The sequence below is a fragment of the Myripristis murdjan genome, chromosome 13 (assembly GCF_902150065.1).
Source record: "Myripristis murdjan chromosome 13, fMyrMur1.1, whole genome shotgun sequence".
Classification (NCBI taxonomy): domain Eukaryota; kingdom Metazoa; phylum Chordata; class Actinopteri; order Holocentriformes; family Holocentridae; genus Myripristis; species Myripristis murdjan.
In genome coordinates, this window is record NC_043992.1 from 12,402,677 (window position 1) to 12,422,507 (window position 19,831).

The 19,831-nt window shown below is 39.2% G+C and overlaps 1 protein-coding gene across 1 annotated transcript in view; it reads left to right on the forward strand.

Moving 5' to 3' along the window:
- The first annotated feature begins 1,775 nt into the window (after positions 1-1,775).
- The window catches only part of LOC115370019 (alpha-2-macroglobulin-P-like), a 53,272-nt gene continuing 35,216 nt past the window's right edge, over positions 1,776-19,831 (forward strand). Inside the window, exons 1-20 of the mRNA XM_030066797.1 lie at positions 1,776-1,861; positions 1,999-2,179; positions 2,430-2,586; positions 3,073-3,125; positions 4,307-4,327; positions 5,413-5,578; positions 5,669-5,753; positions 5,899-6,019; positions 7,146-7,254; positions 7,357-7,466; positions 8,196-8,363; positions 10,398-10,628; positions 10,981-11,044; positions 12,411-12,556; positions 13,927-14,076; positions 14,749-14,892; positions 15,315-15,405; positions 15,522-15,699; positions 16,346-16,571; positions 17,204-17,330. Of these exons, the coding sequence (XP_029922657.1) occupies positions 1,776-1,861; positions 1,999-2,179; positions 2,430-2,586; positions 3,073-3,125; positions 4,307-4,327; positions 5,413-5,578; positions 5,669-5,753; positions 5,899-6,019; positions 7,146-7,254; positions 7,357-7,466; positions 8,196-8,363; positions 10,398-10,628; positions 10,981-11,044; positions 12,411-12,556; positions 13,927-14,076; positions 14,749-14,892; positions 15,315-15,405; positions 15,522-15,699; positions 16,346-16,571; positions 17,204-17,330 (2,614 nt within the window). The remainder of the gene's footprint in view (positions 1,862-1,998; positions 2,180-2,429; positions 2,587-3,072; positions 3,126-4,306; positions 4,328-5,412; positions 5,579-5,668; positions 5,754-5,898; positions 6,020-7,145; positions 7,255-7,356; positions 7,467-8,195; positions 8,364-10,397; positions 10,629-10,980; positions 11,045-12,410; positions 12,557-13,926; positions 14,077-14,748; positions 14,893-15,314; positions 15,406-15,521; positions 15,700-16,345; positions 16,572-17,203; positions 17,331-19,831) is intronic.

Genomic DNA, 19,831 nt, shown 5'->3' on the forward strand with positions numbered 1-19,831 from the left:
TTACTTACTTACTTACTTATTGAGATTTGAGTTGTAACTTTCTTATTAAAAGAATTAAGTTTACTCTCGTGAGTCGTGTGTTTGGGTTCTATCCTCTGAGTCATAGTCATAGTCATAGTGTTGACATCCAGACACACTGCAGTGTGTTTCAGAAACATCTCAGAAGCATCTCTAGAGCTGTCGCTGTAGAGTTTTGAAAGATAAGGTAGTCATCAAAGTTTAGGGTGAGATCACTAAAAGGATGTTTTTGCATAGATAGACCAATGGCCAGCAGTTCAGTCTTGCCAGCATCACGCATACAATAGGAAATATGAAGACATCCAAGCTTTAATTACACACACAGACATGCCTCAAGGTTAGCGATGCAGAGCAGTCATTGTGGAGCACGGACATGGAGATCAGGGTATCATCAACATAAGAATGGAAGCTAGTGTTATAGATGTGGATAATATCACCCAGAGGGAGCATGTAGATGGAGAATAGGGGAGGGCCGAGGACTGACCCCTGAGGAACACCATGGTTAAACTCTCGGTACTTAGAGGTTATATTGTTGTAGTGGACACACTGCTTTCTCTCTGAGAGATAAGATTTAAACCAAGAGAGCACCAAGCCACGAATACCAATCAAGTTTTGCAGGCACTTTAACAGCATGGTATGATCGACTGTGTCAAATGCACTACTCAGTACTCAAGTATCGTAGCACCAGCATCCATGGCTAGTAAAAGTTCACTTGCCACTGTAGTCAGCACAGTTTCAGTAGAATGAAAGCAATTGAAGCCTTACTGAAATACTTTGAACTTTTGAAAGGAACTGGAGATTTGATATCGGCATGTATTTAGCTAGGGCTTCAGGGTCAAGGTTAGGGTTTTTTTTTTAAGTATAGGCCTGTTTATGGCCATTTTAAAAGCACAAGGTAAAGTGCCAGATTTAAGTGACAGATTTGTGAGATGAAGAATTTCTGGACTGAGAGCGTTTAACTGGTAAGAGGTCAAGTAGGCAAGACGCTGGTTTAACAGTGTGCACCAATATGAAAAGCACATCTAAAAGGATAATATCAAATTGGGTTAAAGGGAACACATCCTGATTCATTTTTGAAGAACTGACAAAACATGCAGGAGCAAGCTGATTTGACTGTCATGCCAGGTGAGATGGAAGACCTCGAGTTTAGTGGCACACCAGTTACATTTGAATCTTCTTCATGCCTGCTTCTGCAAATGGATAACATTATTTAACCAAGCATTTGAGAGATTACACCTGTTTTTTTAAAAAATAATTAATGGTGCTGTCATATGTAATGCATTACGGAGGTTAAAATTTACATGGTCCATCAAGTGGACTATGTAAATTTATTATAAACATATTGTGCTATGGCATGGCAAAAAATCTATTACTTATCTACTTATTCCCTGTTCAACTCCCGATTGCCACTGCGAAGCTTGTCAACAATATAAGACTGGTGTTTTAGTGGGCTGCATGGCAGTGGGAATGTATACAGGTGTACAGATGTGAATAGAAGTATCAAAATGAGCTTATAGGCTCAGTCAACTTTTCCTGGATGATCTCAAACATGATCAGCTAAATTTAAAATGCTTAAATGTAGCCCAAGGTGGCTTTGATTACAGGAAATTATATCAATTGGATAGATGTATCAAGTCTGCTGTGTAAATGATTGACTTGAATTTAGTGTGTTCAGAGTTTGTGTTTATTGTGGGTGAGGCTTAATGCAGCACAGCCTATTTAACGGAGACTGACTCTGAGGCACACACCAGACAGTCATGGGTCTTCCTGGGATTCAGACATGGCCGTGGATGCTATGTGCCCTCCTAAGTTGGGTGCATGTGGGTCAAGCGAGTCCAGGACCGTAAGTAGACCAGTGTTCTTCCAATGCTATTGTAGTTGTGACCTGCATTAAGGATAGTGTACAGTAACAATCCTCGCATAAGTTTTGTATACTGATGTTGTCTGGTGCTATATGAATGTATGTTTCTGTGGCTATAGGCATTACATGGTAGCCATTCCTGCAGTTCTTGAAGCTGGAGCTGACACCCAATTCTGCGCAAGTCTCCTGCAGCCCAGTGAAACTTTGCTCATGACCATCACTCTGACCTCGCAAGCAGAAAACAGAACCCTGCTCACGGAGAAAGCTGACACAGATCTTCACACCTGTGTTAAATTTAAGGTCACCTCTGCACATAGATCTTGTTTAGTTGTCTTTGTACATTTTTTCCTCCCAAATTATTCTTTGAACACTTGAAACCTCAATAGTTGCCCAGGATGTGAAATATACCATTGCTTGGTGAACCTCAACTGCACATTTAGCCACACCATCATGGGTTATCCTCCTTAAGTAAATTAAAAATTCTGCAGGTCTTACAGTAATTGTGAATGTTTATGTTGACTGGTGTCTGTAAAATCTTTTTTCTTCACAGGTTCCTATGGTGCAGAATCAAGAGGTGCGGAATTTGGAGGTAGAGGTTCATGGCAAGACCTTTCATTCAAAAGAAATCAGGAAGGTGATGATCAGAGCCTATAGTCCCATGACCTTTATCCAGACAGATAAACCAATGTACCTCCCAGGACAAACAGGTAAATGCGTGTTTTACTTCAGTCTCAGCTCGTATACTGCTCGTAATATGCAGAATGCCACAGGCTCAGAAAAAAATATATAGTGTCCCTGTCTTCTACCTCATGCATGCTGGGATAGGCTCCAGCCCTGACCCTGAACTAGTGTACATAGGGTAGAGAAAAGAAATAACATGGCTGGTATAGTGTTGCTATAGTACAGAGGAGATAGTCATAGATCTTGATCAAATTGTGTTTGTTTGACAAAGTATTGATCTAAAATTGATGTAATACAAGACAGAGACAAACTGAGAAATCATGAAAGATCCATTGGTCACTTTTCTCTCGTACCATAGTTTTATCTCACTCTTAAGTTGGATTGTAATGGTGTCAGATCTGAGCAGACAGAAGTGTGTAGTTTGGTTGGCTTATTGTGCTTTAATAAAAGACATTATTGTGTCAGATCAAAAAAAAAAAAAAAAAAAAAAAACTCATGTAATCTCTTTGCAGTCCATTTCAGAGTAGTTTCAATGGACACCAAGTTCAGACCCGCCAATGAGTTGGTGAGTGTTGGAACCATCCCTCCTATTTTTTATACCCTGTTTAAAGACCACACTATGAGCATGCATGATGACAGATCAACTTTTTAAATTGTGCCTAGATGAGTGTCACACTGGTCAGTATTCTAAAATTGAACCAAAGTTACATAATCAGGCTAAATCTACAGTGGTGTGCCCTTTAGCCTCAGTCAGTTTCATCAGTAAGGACAAACAACTCTGTTGACGCTCTTTGTTAGTTTTACAATCAGGGCTACTCTAAGTAAACCTGAGTTAAGGTCCTCATACATTTTTTTTTTTTTTTTGGCTGACATAGAAATAAATCTAGTCATTTCACTGCTTTGTTTTGTTTTTTCTGAAAAAGTAATTTATAGTTGGGAAAATTTCTGTGACTGCAATGTTTCAGACTAAAAAATTTTAGGTGTCCCCCTTTTTCAAAACCCGGTTCATCCTCTAAAAGGTTATACATTTTGATATGCAGACTGTATAGTCTAGAACATGTTTAAAATCAAAATGATGTATGCAGTATTTGACAATAACACAAGCAGTTAAAGTCTGTCATGAAATTTAAACAAATTATTGACACTTTTTGAGGAAATCAGGTAAGTGAAGTCCTTGGTTGACAAAATGAATATGCTTTTTAATGACTTCAGTCCTTCCTAAGAGAAATTCTTGGCACAAGATGTACTGCATTTTATGGTTTTAGTGACAAATATAAGACGCTAGAAACAATTAAGACTCTGCAATCGATGTTGGGTGTCTCTGTTGGTGCTGCCTACACAACACCAAAGTAATGAAAGCTTACCACTAAAGGTGAAAAATGGAGAAAAACAAGAATACTGGGGATTGCAGTGGTCACAGATGCCAAAAGAACCCATCTAACTCTTCATCTTGCATTGTATTTTTTACTGAGTTTGCCGCCTGTACGGTATTTTGCATTGATGCATTTGAATTCACAGACCCTAATTTTGAGACAATCCGAATCAAAATCAGAAATATTTGATTGATCCATTAGGAGAATTGGGTCAATTGCAGTTGCTCAAATTGTAAAGAGAAGATTTAAATTATAAGAAATTATAAGAAATATTATAAGAAATTGTAATAGGTGAACACAACTTCAGAAAAAACAAGTTCTCATTATGAAGGTCTCATGTTTTTTTGTTTGTTTTGTTTTTTCCTCCTTGCAGTACAACGTCATTGAAATTGAGGTAAGACTCTGGGGTAAATACGAAAATATTCACATCACAATTGTTTGTTTGTTTTTGTTTTGTTTTTTTTTTTGTTTTGTTTTGTTTTTCTAACTATTATATGTGTTACCTTACAAGAACCATCTTGTATTTGTCTATTACCATTGTTGGTATTTCCTCATTGTAAATCTGTAGTTCTGAATTACCATGGTTGGTATTTAAAATATCTGCAATCACATTTGATGATACCAATAACCTCATGTCTTTAATATTCTGCAATGGCACTTTACATTATAATGCTAATAGGTTTACAGTATTCTACATTGGCACTTAAGTATACAATAATAATTTCTACTACCTAACTGGCATTTTTTACACTGCACTTTACATTAGGAATGGTTAGGTTGTTTATTTATGTTTGTATGGCCTGCCTGTAGTGTTTATGTTGTGTGTATTGGTATGTGATAGGTGCAGGTCTGTTTGTTTTAATGTTTGTTTTACTGTGTTAATCGTTTTAATGTTTGTTTTACTGTGTTGATTATTTTAATGTTTGTTTTACTGTGTTGATTGTTTTAATGTTATTTGTAAGGACTACAGATGGAAATTAGCTTTCTTGCTAAATCTGGTGCACTCATCTTTTTATTCCTTTGAATAGCTAATGAAAGTGCACACTGTCCTTTATAAATTGAATAAAATAAATAAAATAAAATAAAATAAATAAAACAAATTTATTTAATGGGGTAGTAGTTTGTCTTCTTAATAATTCTGTAATATAAGTAAGGTAAACTTCGTCTCCCAGTCATTTTCATACAATTTAAATAAAGCGTAGGATCCAAGCTTTCTTTGCACTCTTTTAGCAAACAGAATCTCTTTCACCTTCAGAGTCATCAAGTGCATTTTAATCTTCTTGGAGTGAAATGAATGCTTTTTAACAGCCTTTACAAACTCTCTACATTGACAATGAATTAATTCTGGGCTCTTTTACATGTCTGTGTTTTTCGACAAGAGTTTAGCTGTTTAGGTTCCAATAGATGTTTAACAGGAGGTTTACCAAAGTTTAGCCTCTTCCAGTATCATTGCATGCTCTCTCTGCCCCTTCTTTACAGGACCCTTCAAGAAACCGGATTGGACAGTGGCTGAACACTTCATCCGATGGTAAAATAGTGCAGCTCTCTTATTCCTTGAGCTCTGATGCCCGTGAGGGAGGCTACAAAGTTATTGTGTCAATTGCTGAAAGGAAAATATATCACACATTCAAGGTTGAGAAATACGGTAAGTTGCACTCTTTTATTTAAATTATCCATAACGTGTTGTTATGTATTAGTAAATGAGGAATACTAAAAATCATGTTTTTGTTTCCAGTTTTGCCTAAATTTGATGTAAAGGTTAAGGCACCTGCAGAAATAAGCATTGTGCAGGAGGAAGTCGAAGCTGAAATATGTGGAAAGTAAGTATTTTTAGATATTTAGATATTTCAATTTAGATATTTAGACAGACTTGTCAAAATAAGCTTCTGAATGTAATAAATTAATCTGCAGTTGGTAAGTCATCTACAAATATATATTGAGTTTTTGTTTTAAACTTTTTTTCAGGTATACATATGGACAGCCTGTGTCAGCCAGTGTTCACTTTGAGGTGTGCTGGCCTCGTCAGCCTCATCATAGGTTAATGGTTCCTGACATAACTGCCCCTTGCTATCGTGAGACTAAACAGGTAGAGTTCTGGTAGCCATCTGTGTTTTCTCCCTGCAAAAATGCATCCAGGCCAGCCATGTAAACAAATACCTATGTATATGTATGTCAAATGTATGGACTAGAATAGACCCTAAGAGCATTAAAGCCCCACTCCACTCAAAAAAGAGTTTTTCCTGTGTCTGTGTCCCCTAAAATGTCTGACCTTGACTATACTGACGTCTGTCTAGGGCTGTCAGCCAGAACAAAAAAATCAAACTCTAATATTGTATTCCAAAAAAATAAAAGAGATTCAAACATATTTTTATATTAGGGTGAGGTTATATTAAATTCTTATATTTATTTATTTTTTCTCAGAAGAATTTTTTCTCTTTATTTGACAGTCAGGGTAGAGAGAGAGGCAAAGGCAGGGGAGAGAGAGGGGATGAAATGCAGCGAGGGGCTTGAGGGGCCTGAGGTCAGATTCGTACCCAGGACACTGTGATCAGGACTCAGACTTAACTTATGGTACGCACTCTCATCCGGTGAGCTACTGTGGCACCCCCACATTTTTCAATATAAATGAATAAATAAATAAATAAATGAACAAACACTGCATCACATGCGTCATTCAAGTGTAGCATGGCCACAATATTCTGAGGCGACTCCTGTTGTACATGCAATGTCCACAGGGGGGTGCAAGGAGGGTAGTACAATCCAACATGAGGTATGTAAGTGGCTTTAACATTAAATCTTTGTAACGTTAAACCTCTTTCGGTGATTCTGGAATTGACAGACAGTGACAAAATAATAACTGAGTGGGCTAACCCTCATTTTAACCAGTGTCACCAGACACCAAAGTATCACCAGGTGAGGCGAATGAGGACAAGGTGTAGAGTTGCATTTAAGTCACTAAGAGATGTTTTTTTTTTTTTTCATGGAAATAAACTATGTAATACTGATTAACAGAGATGACTTTTTGGGGATTTAATAAATGACTGAAGGGGGACTTTAGAGTTACAGCCATTACCACTGATTGTGCTCCAAAGGTTTGAAACTATTTGAGACTGAGACTTTTCACTTTTCACTGAGACTTTTCACTTTTGACTTCTCTCTCTCTCTCTCTCTCTCTCTCTCTCTCTCTCTCTCTCTCTCTCTGTACATTCTAGACAGAAAAGACTGGCTGTGCTACTTTCACCTTCACAACATCATCTTTCACAAGATTTGTGCAGACAGATAAACTGTACCTTAATGCCAAAGTGAAAGAGGAGGGGACAGGCAAGTGTTCACATATTGTATGTAAAGCATTTTCAAATAGAGAATGTCTTATTTAAATGATATGATGTTCTCACTGTTATAACATGATCGCTTTTCTTGCAGGTACTATGCGGACCCAAGGGCAAACAATATCACTTTCTTATATCGTTGGAAAACTATCCTTTATTGACACCCCCAAGCTATATAAACAAGGATCAGTTGTGGAAGGAAAAGTGAGTGCAAAATAGGGCTGGGCAATTAATCGAAAAATAATCGAAACCGACATTTAGGGCCCTTAACCGACATAATCCTGCCCATGTCGGTTATTCCGGTTACCACACCACAACACGCATAGTTTAGCCCACAACCAGCACACAGCTTGGCTGCTAAGAACAACAGAAGCTAACTGACGTCATGACGTCATACGTCCGTTGTCGCTCTGTGATTCTGGGTAGTGAATAAGAATAAGAATAATATAGATATGATAATAATATATAGCCTAGATACCGATGATTAATTATTGTACTACTACTACTACTACTACTAATAATAATAATAATGATAATAATAATCATTAGGGAGCAAAATTCTGAGAAATTAATATAGCCTGCTTACTAGGCAGGCACACTATATTATTATTAGTGCATATATATACTATTCCTAATAATAATATAGCAATAATATTACTTGAAATAATATTTGTTTAGAGGCGATGCAGCTTTTTGTAGTTTGACATTGCCGTTTTGTTTGCAAAAGATTCAAGCTATAATAATCAGTAATAATCGTTCATTAATCGTAATCAAGGTAAAATGTTCAGTTAATTGTGATTTTGATTTCTGCCATAATCGCCCAGCCCTAGTGCAAAATATGGTCTTTATGTCTTCAGTACAATTCTTTAAACTAGATCTAAATGCCACTGATAAACCATTTACATTGCTAGTGTATATTTGTGTTTCCATTAGGTTAAAGCGGTTTACTTCAATGAAACCCCCATTCCTGACTATTCAGTCTACCTGTTTGAGGGTAACAGGTGGTCAGCACGTCGCTTACAAAACCTCATGACCGACAGAAATGGTGTTGCCTCTTTCTCACTGAACACATCCGACTTCAGAGGGGACATCATACTACACGTAAGTAAGACATCAAAACTGCATCTGTTTTCTCAGCATTAGCAGTCACATCATCATTCTCAGAAAGGCAGTGGCATAAACCCAGAAGCTGAGCAGGTGGAGTCACTCACTCATATAAATGATCCCAAATGGTTTCTAAATATTCTGCAATGGACCATATTTTCTACCATAATAGAGGATGGCCATGCTGAAGGTCTTCAGCTGTGGGCAGTCATGACTGAGAGCAGCTGATTAGCCTGAACGTACATGTGCTGTTTTTCCACTGGATGTTTTGATACATCTGATTGTTCAGATGATGTCAGCTTAGTAGCTAACTCAGTGGTTGTAAAGGTGAGCAATACATCACTTTTACAGGCCAAACAGGCCAACACCATGTCGCTCTTCATCCTCCTCCTCTCCCTCAGTGCCCATCAGCGGGTGAAAGCCAACCCCAGATTCACTCATGTTGTGGAACTAGCTTTGTATGCTTGGCGTTTCGCCTCGCTGTATTTTGTTTAGGGTTAGTATGTTATTATTTGATGTGGTGCTATCGGTCTGGCACAACGCGTTTTTATTGGCTGGGAGCGAAACACCCGCTGCCCAACGGCCAACATCCAGAATAGTCCTGAGCACAGCACAACAAGACAATCCAGGCAGAGGGCAGGGTCTCTGCAGATACACGCACTAACACACACTTCTAGTGGCTCGTCAGTGGTGTTAGAAAGGGATTATTTTGTATGAGTTGTTTTTCTTTTTTTTTTTTTTTTTCTTTTTTGTTTTAGGAAAATCCTACTCATTCTGCCTTTAACTTAAAATCTTAGCATTAGGGATTCCCTGGTCACTAACTCAGGCACGGCCTTACCGCAACAGCCTGTGTTAGATTTTGAACTGAGCCCTTTGCTGCATGTAATTCCCTCTCTCCTGCCTTTCCTCTCTGTATATACTGTTGCTATCGAATAAAGCATACATTTTAAAAACAATCTTGTATAAAATTCTTAACTTTCATTCAAAAATTTACCTACATCTACACCACAACAATTTCGGGTATCTCTCTTTTTCTTCTCTGCTTGTCATAAATTTAACTATAGTGCACAGGTAGTTCTCCAGTGGACCTCCATGACTTTTAATACGAGGGGCTTAGCCTCAACATACACTTGAATAATACATACAACACATTACTTCAGTTAAGTAACAAATGTAACTGGTGTAATAAAGAAAATGCATTCCATGGTGAAACTCTTCCACCAGCTGGTCCCTCCTCTGCTGTGCATCAATTCTATCTCTCTGTCTCTCTATCTATATATGTGTGTGTGTGTGTGTGTGTGTGTGTGCGTGTGTGTGTGTGTGTTTATGGAGAGAGAGAGAGAGACAGAGAGAGAGAGACTAGCTGATGGAGAACAGATTGAATTCTGAGGTGAAATGTGTTTTAAATCTGTGATCTTTCAGAATGGAAGTATCCAATCTCCATTGTTTGGATTTGTGGAGAAATTTTTAAACATAACATCTAGATATACAGCAGCTTGATCAGATATTATGTTTTCAGCTGAACATGAGACAACAGATCCTATAAACTTTTGTGGGGTATGAGACTCCATTTATGGGGAAAAAAAGGCATACTCCTTAGGTTTATTTAGAGCTCAGTATCACTGTTTATAGTCTCAAGATAAATCTCATTATAAATACCCACACATTACAACAAACAGGACAATAACCCACGACTTAGTCCTCATTGTGGGCCAGAAAAACTCCCAAAATACCCAGATAGAAGAATGTAAGAAATCTTGAGAAGGACCACAGACAGAGGAGACCCTACTCTCAGCCAGATGGATGTGCAAATTAATCCAAAGGTGGTAATAATTTGATTAAAATGAGGGAACAAATTGCATCATGCACATGAATTAACCAAAATGCAGGATAGAATTCTCATGCCCAAATTAGCTACTTGTGACCTTGACATTTGTATTTTTGTCTTCTCAATGTGCTTACAGGGTAATAGAACCTGAGTAGTGCTAATAAAAAAAATCCCCTTTATCTTTTATTCTTTTATTCTTCCAGGTTGATGCCAAACCAACTATGGAAGACCAACGATATCGGACTCCATACTATGTGTCAGGGACACACACCCTGTCATTGGTCCATGCCTCCACACCTGATACTGCATCAGTCAGCTCCCTGGAGGTGAAGAGAAACGACAAGGCACCACTTCCTTGTGACAGAAAAGAGCCAATCTCTGTCAAGTACACTATAGCTGGAGAGACGCAGAGCTCTGTGGATGTGATTTATTTGGTGAGTGTGTCTAATGTGTGTGTTTGGTGTGTTTGACTCCTGTGTTGGCTGATTGTATAACACTAACAACAGCCAAAGTTGTAGCACCAAAGTTTTATTAGAAGAAAAGTTGTCTTATAATGGCTTCTAGATTCATGCTTGTAGATTTTAAACATCATTGAAGGAATAATTTATTTATGAGGGTATTTCAGGTCAGAAACTACATATTGATAAGTGTAGGAGGAGTTTTCAGAACCCCTGTTGACAGTCACAGGAAGCAGTGATAATGTGTTGATTCCCAAAATTTTTCATGACAGATTGGTAAAGCTTTGACTCACATTTTGTTTCATTCTCTAACAACTTGTCTCTCCAGATCTTATCTAGAGGTGTCATTGTCAAGCAAGGACACGTGAAAGTCGAACTGCAAGATGATCCAGGTAGGTAAAGACAGTTTGTCATAATGTCAGCTTTGATGATGAGTTACTAATGAACCTCTTTCCATAAAGCCCTAATCTGCCTCATACAAATGCATCAGTTATTTTTGGACTGATGAGCCCCTCCTGGAATTGCCACCTTATTGTAGTGGAGGGCTTTGTGTGATTCTGGGAACTTTGCTGTCTAGAACATTTAGTTCCTGGTAGGGTCACCCAAGGCAAAGTGGTCTCAGGTAAGGGACAGACTAAAAGCAATTCAGAAGACCCTGTGGAGCTTCGATGCAAAGAAACAAGCGCCTTGCACAGACTGTGGAAACCTGGGCCCCTTGTTAAACCATGAGCACAGTTGGTGAGAATAAACTAAAACATAAAATAAGTTGAAGTTTACAAGTGGGCTACAACTCATCCTTCCAGATAACATGATAGCATATGCAGGTGAACTAGCTTCTTCTTTTCCAACGTTCACATAAAATTTGTACCTGGACTAAAAAAACAACACAACTTGGTGGACAGATAGACCTTTTCAGGGTCTGCAAATGATTAAAAAACAAGAACTTTATTTTGGCTATATTCCTCAGTTGGAGGAAACAGGATTCTGCTAATTCTATCACTTGGCCTTCAAACATGAGGCCACAATAAAAAGTCATACATGGCATTTTTGATATCATGATAGGCTGCCAAGACCTGATAGGGAAGAGTTGATGGAATTCCTCAGGCCAGTTACAAAGATCTCAGATTTTGCTTTCTGAATGTAAAGAAAATTCTGGGATAACCAACATTTAATATCAACAAGACAAGACATAGCTAATACTCCAGACATGTAGCTAGGCATTATCCACATGGTAGTGAAATGGGATATTGTGCTTACCAATAATATGAGCCAAGGAGAGCATGCAGATAACAGTAAGGGGGGCAGAACTGACCCCTGGGGAACTCCAGAGGACAAGGGGGGCAGAGGGGAAGAGGATTCTCATTTCAACATTAAAATGTATGTCAGTGAGGTAGACGTGCACCCAGTCCAGGACTGAATCCCTAATTACAAGGTTATGAGCAACTGTGTCAGAACTCAAAGGAATGCCACTAGAATCAGTGGCAAGCACAAGATCAGCGTTTTCAAAGACTTTGGAAATGGAATCATAGATTAGTCTGTTTAGTTGCCATGGAGAACAAGAAGATCGAGGGTAGAGTTCTTTTGTCATGCAATGTGATTAAACATTTGGCCAAATGAATTTTATATTGCAGTTGTAAAGTTGCAGCTTGCAGCTTTAAATGTCGCATTTGTTAGAGAGGAACTGAACCAATGGAAGACTTGATCATAACTAGTGAATATTCGATCAGGTTTGATGACACCAGTTGGTTTGCTTTGCAGTGACTTCTGGTGAGGTCTCCTTTGAGGTTGAAGTGTCTCCAGACATGGCACCACTGGTCCAGGTTGTTGCATATGCTGTTCTTCCCAGTGAGACTGTGATTGCCCACAGTGCTGACTTCTCGACCGAGAAATGCTTCAATCACAAGGTCAGTGTCAGCAGAAGAGGTGTCGACAGAGGTCTGGATGTCACATTTTGACTTAGACTGATAACTCGTTTTGCTAATATATCAGGCAATATATCAGGCTGACATTGGGATTTTCTTTTAAAAAAAAAAAAGTGCATACTGGTGGTCAGTCAGTGCCATTCATCTCTGATATGATGGACATGATGCAGTTTGTTTAACTATGCCTGTTGCAGAATTGATCAGTACTACACTGTTTGTCTGTGTGAAGCCCCTAACCTCAGCTGACTCTAATGAGACATTTTGATCAAATTCCACTCAAGAGTGTATTGATATTTCATTATTACTTGTTACAGTTTTTGGTATTCTGGGTTTTTAAGTTGTAGAGAGCCATTGTCTACATGTGTATTAATATTTTTTTTTTATTATGTTAAATGTCCCATGATGATCTAAATTATTTTTCAGTGGCTTTTCTACCTTGCTAATAATAATTCTGGAGGCACTGAATGCTTGTAATTATGTCCATTTTGGGGGGGATGAACATCGTCAGATTTATAGATATTGAGTATATTTACTTGTAATATTATAGTGCATATATAAATTCAATGTGTCAGCTAGTGGCAGTTTCAGTCCAAATTTGTTGGTAGTGTCGTTCAAAAGTCTTTTATCATCTCTTGAACTAAACCTTAAAGAGAATGAGAGCTGAACCACACCCACTGACTGCTGTGAGACAGAAAAAAAGAGTGCAGTACAGTCGTTTGGACAAAGGGGGCAGTGCTGAGCACTTGCTAAACAGATATGACAGTAATTTGGAGCTGAATGCTATAAAATCATCGCAACATTTGATTCCATGTATTTACCAGAAACTGGCCTGTCACTGTCATTGTTACATGGCCCAATATTCATAATTCTAAGCTCACATGGAATCCATGGTTGTTAGATTAGCATTAAGGTTATGTGGTATTGAGTGGTTGCATAACCAGAGGCAAAAAGCATTTTCCCCCCTAAATGGTTTCAGATTTCATTCATCTAAGCACATAGAAATGATCTTCTTAACTAGCATCTGTTTTTCTTCAGCAATGCCTAGTAAAAAAAAAAAAAATCATTTAGAGAGCCGATTTTCTGTTAAAGTCTCATTGACTGCTTTACATTTGACTCTGTTTAGCCCAGTTTTAGTGCTCTACGTCGCCTCCTGGAGGTGACCTCAGATATTTTTGTAGGTGGAATATCTAACCACAAAAGTTATCTATGCTTTAACTTAAATGTCAGCTTATTGTAGTGAAATGGGATGTAGCTGACATGAGGTGACTAAGCAGAGTATCTAAGGGATAAAGGCACTAAGGTCAGGGTGGTGCGTGTGTGTGTGTGTGTGTGTGTGTGTGTGTGTGTGTCAGGTGTCGTTGGAGTTTAAACCATCCTCAGCTGTCCCGGGAGAGGAAAACTTCCTACAACTGTCGGCCAGTCCACACTCTCTGTGTGGCATCAGTGCTGTCGACCAGAGCGTCCTCATCAAGGAGTCGGGGAAGAAGCTGGATGCAGATAAGGTAACCGCAGAAATAAACTATGATAGTCATGCAGATCATCTACTCTTTTTTTTTTTCACAGTTTTGCCGATCCTCTGCATCGAGGTTACAGAGTCAGACTCGTAACTTGAAGGTTGTCAGCTTGGAAGAAGTTCATGAGTAATGCTCTCCTTGTATATTGAGAGCATTACTCATGATATCATGCAAGCTGCAGTGACAGTCAGCTTCAAGTAGGCTTTCCTAATCTTAATACATTTGGTCTGCAATCTGGATGCAGCAATTTGAGGAAGCTGCTTGTGGGAAATAGAGTCTTTATTTATGCCAAGCCTGAGTTATATTTGTTTGGTAGGGAGTTAGGTGGAAGATATCAAGGCAGACACATGAATAAAAGTGTTAGATCTTGAAAACAGTGTTAAGTTGGAAGAAGCTGAGTTCATCTGCTCTTCAAACTTAAGGGAACTGTCAAATATCTCACCCAAGTTTCTAACAAGTGGTCTTACAAAGAGAGATCTGCAAGGTTCTGGGAGGTGAGACAGCCAGCGGACAATCCATGTTCCATCCCACATGTGTGTTTAAACCATACAGCTGTTGTGAGCTGTATTTTTTTAATACTCTCCATGGAACAACATCAATCAGTGCAAAAACAGTAAACACTTGGCAGTTCAAAGCAGTGACCCTTATCTTTCTTTTCAGATGTTTGATTTGCTGCCTGTGAAGAAATTGTCCCATATTCCATACGAGGTTGAAGATGCTACATCATGTTTGCTTGTGAGACCAAAGAGATACGTTATTCCAAGACCTGACAGAGACGACAAAGATGCTTACACAGTTTTCAAGGTACTTTTTATGACACAGTGGGCACATCATATCAACACTCTATCTCTCTCCACACTTTCTCTCTCTCTCTAAATATATATATTTTATTTTTGAATGTATACATACACACACATATCTATACCTACATGACAATCTATACATCTATTGATCTTTGTCTATATCTATCTACTTGTGTATCCACACACACACACATATGCACACACACACATATAAAGCTGTACACTATGGAATGAAAACAACTTTATACTGCCATCCATAAATGAAAATAAACGATTCTGTAATTTATTTCCTATTTTTACTGTAATCTGTTATATGTTCTTGTATGTCTGCAATCTGTGCTGCTGCCTGATTTTTAAACTCAATGAGCCTTTCCAGGTTAAATAAAAAATGAAAAAATAAATAAATGTTTTTTGTTTATTTAGAATTTGGGGATGAAAATGGCAACAAATTTGGTTATCAGGACACCTTCTTGCCTCAAGTATAGGTGGAAAATTTTTTTCTATGACGGCAGTGGTAAGGTTTCTTTTTTTGTTGAAGGTTAACCAGCATAATTCCATTTAAGTTCATTGTGATATTGTTGCTCCTTGCTACTGGTTGCATAATATCTGAATAATATCTACTTCCTTCAGCTGGTCATTATGGATCTATCGGCCCCCAAATGAACTATCTAATGCCAATGCCAATGCCTGGAGTACCTGGACGTATTGGGCTTGGTGGTGGATATTCACCTTCTCCAGCTCTTCCAGTGATAGAAACAGTCCGCACCTTCTTCCCTGAGACTTGGATATGGGACCTTGTGGACGTCGGGTGAGCTCCTATCATCACTCTTGACCAAAGAGGTTATATATAATGCCAGAAAGAGTTTTTTTCAGGCTTGTACCATAGCAGAATCCTGTTTAGACCTCGTAAGAACTCTTTTAGAAAGTTTCTCTGGGGCAACAAGCTCAAATGGTTCAGTACACACACTTTGTGGAGCTGTAAATGAAAACATTCAAGAACACATGGAATGCAGAATTCAAACAACTGATTGAAGTAACAGGATTAAAAAATGTTTAAAAAGAAGCTTTATTAGTCAATGAAAAAAACAGGATGAATTTCTAACTGGAGAGAGAGACAGGAAAGGCAGGAGAGAGAGAGGGCATGACATGCAGCAAATGGCCCGGGCTCGGATTCAAACCCAGGCTGCTGCACTAAGGACTCAGCTTTGATATGGCGTGCTCTCTAACTGGGGCCAGTTTTTCAGAACTTATGAAGTTAATTTGTCATTGGACATAATAACACCAGGTGCATTTCTTGTTTTTTTATGATTGGAGAAATCTCATTGGCAGCTGATCCATCAGGCTGCAAAGTGGCTTCTTCTTTGGTGGTGTGGTAAAGTGACTGATGCAACCGAAACAACAACCATGCAAATAATCCCCAGTATATATGTGTCTCTGTGCACCTGTTAATCCAGAGAGACTGGATCCAAGGAAGTGCCCCTCACTGTCCCGGACACCATCACCACCTGGGAGACGGAGGCTTTCTGCTTGTCCCCTCAGGGTTTTGGTCTCGCTCCTCGTAAAGAGTTCACTGTCTTCCAGCCCTTCTTCCTCGAGCTCAGCCTGCCCTACTCCATCATCCGGGGGGAGCACTTTGAGCTGAAGGCAACTGTCTTCAACTACCTGACCAGCTGCATCATGGTAATGAAGCCCTTTACACTGACAGAGCATGATCTAGGTTACATATTCAAATTGGTTTTATTTCAATTTTTTGTTTTTACCAGGTATGATGGAGTTTGTTTGATTGCATATTTATTAATTACATGGAATCAATCAGTACTGCCCTAGGTGTCAGTGGGAAGCCCAGAGAATCCTGATGTGATTTTAATGGGACATTTTATTATTTTTGGACTCCACACGAAGTATGAATGAATATTATTTCTTATTATTATTATTGCTATCTCAGGGGTAAGAGAGTGTTTTAGTGTCCTGTGATCTAAATGGTGATTGATTTTGAGTTTCTTCTGAATTTAATGTGTTTTCTGACACAAACATTTTCAGATTTAAACATCTTCAATACTGGCACATAAGTCTCTATCAGAAAAAAATATCAATTGATATCAGTCAGCCTTCTAAACTGATATAAGTCAAATTGTGTGCGCTCTTCACCAGATGCCATTTTATTTATTTATTTATTCAGTCATTTTGTGTCTCCACTTTAAGCTGCACTCTAGACCTTTTATTTAATTTGATCTTATTTTCTTTATTTTTCCATAATTTGTTTCTATCATGCAGTTCCAGTTTAAGATCTGACTATTGTGTCTCTTGGCCAGGTGACTGTGACCCCAGCCCCCTCTGTAGAATACACCCTCACCCCCCTCTCTGGTGACAAGTATTCATCCTGTCTGTGTGCCAGTGAACGCAAGACCGTCAGCTGGACGATGGCACCCAGTGTCTTGGGTGAGGCCAGACCTTCACACCTTCATTTCACTGAACACTCAAACTTGTGGGGGAAGCAGGATCCGTTTTTCTTTATTTTACCTGTGTTATCTTGATTTGCTTGACCTGAAAGACAAGTCGGGGAATAGTGTTACTTTCAGCAGCGATTATGATGACGAATATTTACATCAATGACTCTTTTTTTCATGACGAAGATGGGACCATGACGACCTAAAAATAGCTCTTTGATGACGGAAACATAACGAGACGTGTGTGTATTTTCGTCATGACGAGACAAGACGGGACGAAAATGTTAGTAGGTGGTGTAGTGGACTTTCAAAATGCATTATTTCCTCCAATTGTGCGTGCGATCTGTCTGCCAAAAGCTCAAAATATGAGCAATGCATCCTGTGGCTTGTTTGGTTGAGAATGTGCACATCTGCGCCTACAGCCTCATTTACACTGTGGTGTACGCCGGAGACGCGCAGCGAACATCGCCGACAGGCTGCATATGTATGTATATACACTATATTACCAAAAGTATTCGCTCACCCATTCAAATGATCAGAATCAGGTGTCCTAATCACTTGGCCTGGCCACAGGTGTATAAAATCAAGCACTCAGGCATGCAGACTGTGAAACAAGACATTTGTGAAAGAATGGGCCGCTCTCAGGAGCTCAGTGAATTCCAGCGTGGAACTGTCATAGGATGCCACCTGTGCAACAAATCCAGTCATGAAATTTCCTCGCTGCTAAATATTCCACAGTCAACTGTCAGCTCTATTATAACAAAATGGAAGCGTTTGGGAACAACAGCAACTCAGCCACGAAGTGGTAGGCCACGTAAAGTGACGGAGAGGGGTCAGCGGATGCTGAAGCGCATAGTGCAAAGAGGTCGCCAACTTTCTGCACAGTCAATTGCTACAGAGCTACAAACTTCATGTGACCTTCAGATTAGCCCAAGTACAGTACGCAGAGAGCTTCATGGAATGGGTTTCCATGGCCGAGCAGCTGCAGCCAAGCCACACATCACCAAGTGCAATGCAAAGCGTCGGATGCAATGGTGTAAAGCACGCCGCCACTGGCCTCTAGAGCAGTGGAGACGCATTCTCTGGAGTGATGAATCACGCTTTTCCATCTGGCAATCTGATGGACGAGTCTGGGTTTGGAGGTTGCCAGGAGAACGGTACATTTCAGACTGCATTGTGCCGACTGTGAAATTTGGTGGAGGAGGAATTATGGTGTGGGGTTGTTTTTCAGGAGCTGGGCTTGGCCCCTTAGTTCCAGTGAAAGGAACTTTGAATGCTTCAGGATACCAAAACATTTTGGACAATTCCATGCTCCCAACCTTGTGGGAACAGTTTGGAGCGGGCCCCTTCCTCTTCCAACATGACTGTGCACCAGTGCACAAAGCAAGGTCCATAAAGACATGGATGACAGAGTCTGGTGTGGATGAACTTGACTGGCCTGCACAGAGTCCTGACCTGAACCCGATAGAACACCTTTGGGATGAATTAGAGCGGAGACTGAGAGCCAGGCCTTCTCGACCAACATCAGTGTGTGACCTCACCAATGCGCTTTTGGAAGAATGGTCAAAAATTCCTATAAACACTCTCCTCAACCTTGTGGACAGTCTTCCCAGAAGAGTTGAAGCTGTAATAGCTGCAAAAGGTGGACCGACATCATATTGAACTCTATGGGTTAGGAATGGGATGGCACTTCAGTTCATAGTATGAGTAAAGGCAGGTGAGCGAATACTTTTGGTAATATAGTGTGTATATATATATATATATATATATATATATATATATATATATATGACTAAAACTAATGACTAAAACTCAACTAAAATCTTTTTAATTTTTGTCAACTAAAACCTGACTAAAATCTTTTTCATTTTCACCAACTAAGACTACACTAAAACTATTAAGGACAGCAATGACTAAAATGTGACTAAAATGGCTGTCAAATTAACACTGTCGGGGAATAGGCAACATGCCAGAAAATGTGATGACACAGCAGTAGTCAGTGCTGTGGTCCTAGTTATTATGTCCATGACATGATATTATTGGTGGTTTTGATTTACAACTTTCCTCTTTTCCTTTATCAGTCATTTGGTACAGAAATTGAACTTCCTGCATTGAGTCCTGCTTGAAGCTGATTGACACTGACTTTAATGCGTCAGGGGTATTTCTGACTCTGGTTAAAAAGTACCTTTTGTCTCAGTTTGCAGTCCTTAGAGCACAGTTAAAACTTGTGATGATTGACTTTGCATGCGTCTGTGGTGCCTCTTATTTTGTTCCAGGATATGCATAGAGAATCAGTGAGAGCATTTTACAGTCAGCTCAGCAGTAAAATAAGATTTAGCTACTTCATCACTAAAACATCATGAGCAGAATTACAGTGTACATTGGTCATGGCCTCACAGTGCCATACAGTATGCTTTTTTATTCCTTGGATTATTTCATTTATGATCTTTTTTTGTCCAATGAATTTTTACACCATCTCACTCACAAAATATG